Genomic DNA, 6,561 nt, shown 5'->3' on the forward strand with positions numbered 1-6,561 from the left:
AACCGAAAACATTGTTGTTCTTCTTCTTCCGAAATTATTATTATTTGATTAAAACATAAGTTTTATAATAGTTTGGATATAAAGTTATAATAACGAATAAAGAAAAATCTCGTATTAAGAATTTTATATATCGTAATCTCTAGAGCTCCTAAATTTAGGAATTAAAATGTGTACATATGTTAGGCTTGACATAATATTCATGAACATATAATTTCTATTGTTTTGTCATTTTTGTATATTTGTTTAATGGTTTGTTTATGTTTTGCTTATCTTTTGCTCATGTTTTGCTTATATTTTGCTTAAATTTTATCGTTTTTTTAGGAATCTGTATCGTCCAAGATATACTTAGCAAAGCATTATTAAGATCTATAGATAGCAAAGAGAGCTAACATGTTACAGTTTATATAAAATGTAATAATTATATATAAAACATAAAGTAGATATTTCATCTTGAAAAAAAAACGAACATTACAAAACATCTATCTATATATACATTTTTGGAGTACATTTAGCAAATAAATCCTGGAGTTGGGAAGTATTTACAAATAATGTCATTGTCTTTAATTCTAAAAATTTGAAAAACTTAATAAAGGATATTAACACAACGATTTAGATCCTAAATTATCTCTTAAAACTTATCTTTCCATACCTATATTCACTCATTTGCTAATTGCCATTTAAAAAAAAAAAATTAAGGCCGCAAGTCTTGTGAAATCACGCACGGAAATGCAGGCATACTATATACTTTTGCGGGTTCGTAGAATGTTTTTTTGCGGGTTAAAAATCCTTAAACCCGTTTTGGGACGGACCTAGCATAGCGGGTTTGAACTATTAAACCAACAATAAAACTATTAACTTATTGATTTATATTTTGGATTTGTAATCCTGGTGTGGAATTAATTAAGTTACAAATGATATCCATATTTATTATACGATCTACAATATATTATACAAACTAACGCCTTCTTACTTTTAAAACAACTATTTTTAATTGATAAATTTCTAAACAAAAAATTTAATTTGTATATACATCAAACAAACAAAAATACACTAACCTACCATATATCTCTATATTATTCTACAAAACAGAATAAATTTAGAATTTTATATTTTATCCAATAACAAATTTAATATAATAAAATAAACACATTTTAAGTTCAAAACTATAAGTAACATAAGAAAAAGTATGTGTTTGGTACCACGTGTCCAAACAAAGTGATAAATTAGTTAGACAAAAAATAAATAATTGGAAATTAAAAAACCAAATAAACTGAAAATTATTATCTAAAATACAATAACTAAAAGTTTGTCATACGGCGTACTGCCGGTTAAAATTCCGTGATTTTGATGGGTCAAATCAAAATCTTATTCTATAAATATGTAGCCATATAAAGCCAAATAATACTATACTTAAACTATATGAGCTACATCTTATTTAAAATCATACACGATCAATCGTTCTTATATATATATATATATATATATATATATATATAAACAATAATAATTTTTTTTTAAAAAATATAGGTCCGCGGTGTACCGCGGGTTCAACTCTAGTAAAGTAGATATTTTAGATCTAATATTGATTTTTGTGTTTAACTTTGACTTGTGATATTATTTTACTAACACAATAGGTTTTCTTCTTTCTTAATTTTATTTATTATATTAAAATGTAATATTTAAATTTGATAAATAGTAAACTTTAGCTTAAATTTTTTTGTGTAAAATAAAATTGACTACTATCTGATTTACAAATAGTCGACCACGTAAACTTTTGACTAGAAAAGATATAAGTGCAGTTTATTGATATAGGTTCAACGGACACTGCTAATTGAAAGTCAACTCCGTTTTCATCTTATTAAATAGTATTTTAACGTTATGTCCGAAATGGCCAAATCAACAAAATTTGGCAATTTATCAACAAGCCAAACCAAACATTACGATTTAAATGACATTTCGAAAGTCCATGTTTTTCCGATATTTTTCCTTGTTAAAATTACTCACAAAAAAACAGATGCTCTGGGTTAGATAATACATTTGTAAAACTTTGGGCCGAATCAAGGATTTTTATAAACTTACGGGGTTATAGTTTGTTACTTCAAAATTGTAATGTTTTTGAATTTTTAATAATTTTTGTTTTTTCGTTAAGACTTTTTTTTTTTTGGTTGTTGTCGTCAAATCTCTTCGTCTTTCTCAGGCTAGCATCGCTTACGGGAACAGGCGAGTAAAAATTTGAAACTGATTCTCTCCATAGCCAAAGAATATACAGGTGAGGTCGATTAGGGTTCTTCCCTTCTACAGATCCGATTGTTCCCTGAGAAATTTTCAGATCACAGATCTCTCTCTATCTTCGTTGGTAATCATTTCTTGTCTTTTGTTCTGTATCCCCTGAGATTCATCGATCTTTGCTTCACTTTTCTGATTGCAACTTGTAATGTTGTAATCTATATGTTGAATTTCAGATTCCAAGGAAGTGAAACAAGTTTCAGGTGTAATCGCCGTTTTCATGTTCTGCGTTTGAAGAATCCTAAGTCTCTCCTCATTGTGAGTTTCATATTGATTACATCTGAAAACTCTGTAATCGGGGCCATCTTTCGATTTTGGTTTTGATTCTGGTTTTGTTTTGGATGAAGAGTTGTTGTTATATACAGATCTCTCAAGTTGGCTCCTCAAAGAAGATCACAGCGCCACATGGGCGGCCAAATGCAGCAGACTAATGCTGCGGCTGCGACGGCGCTGTATGACAATGCAGGACCTACAAATGAGGCTGGCGATGCTGTTATGGCACGGTGGCTCCAGTCTGCTGGTTTGCAGCATCTGGCGTCACCTGTTGCTTCTACAGGCATTGATCAGCGCCATCTCCCAAACCTGCTCATGCAGGTACTCTTGCATTAACTTGCATGCTTTTATATGTCTGTTGTCTATGTTGTCTATGTTTGATAGGGTTAGATACCCAGTTCTTAGTTCAATATGTATGTGCAGCTTGTTTTGCTATAGCCTACATATGTATAGAAGTAGGATTGTGTCTATGTCATGGATATTATAATTTTGTAGCAAGTCAATTGGATTCTATTTATGTGATCAGTTATTTGGTAATCTTTCTCTCTTCATTGGGCAACTTCTTAAATATAATAGTTTGTGGGTCATCGTCTGGTGTTTGATATCTGTGGTATTGCATAGGGTTATGGAGCACAAACTGCTGAAGAGAAGCAAAGACTATTCAAATTAATGAGAAATCTTAATTTCAATGGGGAATCGACTTCTGAGCCGTATACACCCACTGGTCAAACATCAGCAGCTTTGCCCTCTTCGGATGGATTTTATTCACCTGAATTCAGAGGTGACTTTGGAGCTGGGTTGCTAGATCTTCACGCAATGGATGACACAGAGCTGCTATCCGAGGTATGTTTGCAAGGGTAAATTAAATTAAAGAAGTTTCTATTTTTGCCTGTTTATAACCAAAATGGTAAAGCTCCATGTCGATTATTAAAACTGTATTTGTCAACATCCCATTACAATCTTGTATCGAATTTTATATTGCCGCACACCTATTGTATTGTTTGGCCCCATATAATCCTCTTTCAGATATATAGATGTAGCGGCTTTTGATATTGATACCTGAATACTGCTGTTAGTCTACATAATCATTATTGTTGTGAATGTGCAAGCAAATCACTAAAACATAGAAGCTATTGCAAATTTAAGGAGATGAGATTGTGCCAGTTAGGCTTTGGTCTGTTGAAAAGTGGTTTTTGGGTGTGTTACGTACATTTTCTTCTGCTAATGATAATGGTTTCATTGATATAGTTATCAATTCATGTTGCAGCATATGATTTCTGAACCCTTTGAGCCATCACCTTTCATGCCTAGTGTCAATCAAGCATTTGAAGAAGAGTTTAATGTGCCAGCTAACCGGAAACAGCTACAAGAGCAGGATGCTGAACCTTCGAGCTCATTTTCCAGGAGTGAAAAAGAAAGTAGTGGAAGAGAGAACAATGTAGCCAAAATTAAAGTGGTGGTATGACATTTGTTTTGATATGTTGCCTACATTGTTATTGCTTGGTTGAAATTTCAAGCAATGGTAGTTGTTATTGAGGAACTATACGTTTTTATATTAATTATTTCAGGTAAGGAAGAGACCCCTAAATAAAAAGGAAACTGCCAAAAAGGAGGACGATATCGTGACTGTATCTAATAATTCTTTGACTGTTCATGAAACCAAGTTGAAGGTTCGTGTGTGTGCTTCATTAAAGATAGCGATGACATCCATGATTCAGTTCACGATGATTAAAGGTCATTGACCCTCTTCATTTTATATTACTTTGTCTGATATTGAATGAAACTTAATCTTTGTTGGTGCAGGTGGATTTGACTGCTTATATGGAAAGGCATGAGTTTTGCTTTGATGCTGTTCTGGATGAGTATGTTTCAAATGACGAGGTAATTTAATATCGTTAAGGAATTGAAGTCTACTGACAATCCTAGCGGGAGGGCTTTATAAGAAATCAACTTTGTGAACTTTAAGTTATAGTGCAACTATCATCCGCTTTTGCTAGTTTAAGTTCTGTGTTAGAGTTTACTCCCTGTTTTTAAAGTTAATTGTTGTTCCTTTGATTAGGTGTATCGGGCCACTATAGAGCCAATTATTCCCACCATTTTCCAGAGAACCAAAGCGACCTGTTTTGCATATGGTCAAACAGGTACATAATGGTACTTTTGTTCATGGGAATTATTTGTTAAGGCGAATCTTATTGTGATAGTTCTATTATCCTTAATGTGTTCCTCTCTAAGATTATCTCTATGGTTTGGTGCCCCTGATAATGTTCTGCTTTAATTAGGTAGCGGTAAGACTTTCACAATGAAACCACTGCCTATACGGGCTGTTCAAGATCTTATGAGGATGTTGAATCAACCAGTATATCGTGATCAGAGGCTTAAGTTGTGGCTCAGTTATTTTGAGATATATGGTGGAAAGTTGTATGATCTTCTCTCCGAGAGAAGGTTAGTGCTCCTTGTTCTCTTCTCATATCTTTTCAAGGTCACATTTGGTGTTATGCGTTCTAATAGATACTTCTCTTTCTCCCAGTCTCCATAATGTTTGTTACTGTTTGTTTGTATGACAAATGTATGTGTACAGTTGGCTGACTAATTCTGTTGTTGTTGCCGAGTAGGAAACTTTGTATGCGAGAAGATGGTAGACAACAAGTTTGCATTGTTGGCCTGCAAGAGTATGAAGTCTCGGATGTTCAAATTGTAAAGGATTTTATTGAAAAAGGGAATGCTTCAAGGAGCACAGGATCAACTGGTGCCAATGAGGAATCATCTAGATCACATGCTATTTTGCAGCTTGTTGTCAAGAAGCATGTGGAGGTAAAAGAAACTAGACGAAGTAATAACGATAGTAATGAATCACGAGGAAAAGTTGTTGGGAAGATTTCTTTCATCGATCTTGCTGGCAGTGAAAGAGGTGCAGACACCACAGACAATGACCGCCAGACAAGGTAAGGTCATGTTTGTTCTCTGGTATAAGAGTTTTGAGTATTGAACTCCCCATTTATCTAGAATCGTTGTTATAATGGGATTGTTTGGCCTCATGTATAATGTTGTCCTACAAAAAATATCCCAATGACACTAGAATTCTACCTTCTTCCTTCAGAACTATATAAACTATTTGCATTTTTGACGCTGGTTTTTTGTAGGATTGAAGGTGCAGAAATCAATAAGAGTCTCTTAGCTCTCAAAGAATGTATCCGTGCACTGGACAATGACCAGCTACATATTCCCTTCCGTGGAAGCAAGCTAACTGAAGTGCTCCGTGACTCATTTGTTGGAAACTCAAGAACTGTGATGATTTCATGCATTTCTCCAAACGAAGGATCATGTGAACATACCCTTAATACATTAAGATACGCCGATCGGTACGTTCTGATGAGCTAAAAACTTTTCTTAAACTAAGTCTCGGTTTCATCTACTTAACTCATGTCTGCAATTTACTGATTCAAACAGGGTTAAAAGTCTATCTAAAAGTGGGAATAGCAAGAAGGATCAAACTTTCAATTTGTTGCCTCCAGCTAATAAGGATGTTTCTTTGGCTTCCTCTCAACTGGCTTCAAATGATGTAGAAGATGTCTTTGAGCCTCCACAAGAACCTAATGTACAGGAGACAGGGAGGAGGGTAGAGAAAGACAGCTACTCTACTTCGGGTATTGAATTCAAGCAGCCTACGCATTACCTTTCTTCATATCCGGTCAACTTTAGAGAGGAAAGTGGCATACCATCGATATCAATGGACAAAGGAAGACCAGATACGAGCAATTCTTTTGGCGGCTCCACTAGTCAAAGGATTCACTCATCTTCTTACTCTCAAGACAGTTCAGATCAGGAAGAAAAAGTGAAGAAGGTATCACCCCCTCGTAGGAAAGTTTCCCGGGAGGAAAAACCTGAAAGAACTCAAAACTGGTCAAAAAGAGATGTCGTCAGTGCATCTGATGTCCCTGCCACGACAAACTCTAGACAGCATAATATTGCTAGCAGTCAGAACACAAGCGAGACAGCTTCAGG

General features: G+C 34.4%; 1 protein-coding gene across 2 annotated transcripts in view; it reads left to right on the forward strand.

The window, feature by feature from the left end:
• Positions 1–2,160: 2,160 nt before the first annotated feature.
• The window catches only part of LOC110226255 (kinesin-like protein KIN-13A), a 5,292-nt gene continuing 891 nt past the window's right edge, over positions 2,161–6,561 (forward strand). The window contains exons 1-12 of one of the 2 annotated variants that reach the window (XM_021017206.1): positions 2,161–2,356; positions 2,463–2,544; positions 2,634–2,880; positions 3,181–3,402; positions 3,827–4,018; positions 4,128–4,229; positions 4,363–4,440; positions 4,619–4,700; positions 4,839–5,001; positions 5,172–5,501; positions 5,700–5,918; positions 6,007–6,561. In XM_021017206.1, coding sequence (XP_020872865.1) covers positions 2,692–2,880; positions 3,181–3,402; positions 3,827–4,018; positions 4,128–4,229; positions 4,363–4,440; positions 4,619–4,700; positions 4,839–5,001; positions 5,172–5,501; positions 5,700–5,918; positions 6,007–6,561 — 2,132 coding nt within the window. In that variant the 5' untranslated portion in view covers positions 2,161–2,356; positions 2,463–2,544; positions 2,634–2,691. The remainder of the gene's footprint in view (positions 2,357–2,462; positions 2,545–2,633; positions 2,881–3,180; positions 3,403–3,826; positions 4,019–4,127; positions 4,230–4,362; positions 4,441–4,618; positions 4,701–4,838; positions 5,002–5,171; positions 5,502–5,699; positions 5,919–6,006) is intronic. The other variant, XM_021017207.1, reaches the window with a different exon arrangement.

The sequence above is a fragment of the Arabidopsis lyrata genome (genome assembly GCF_000004255.2).
Source record: "Arabidopsis lyrata subsp. lyrata unplaced genomic scaffold ARALYscaffold_7, whole genome shotgun sequence".
Classification (NCBI taxonomy): domain Eukaryota; kingdom Viridiplantae; phylum Streptophyta; class Magnoliopsida; order Brassicales; family Brassicaceae; genus Arabidopsis; species Arabidopsis lyrata.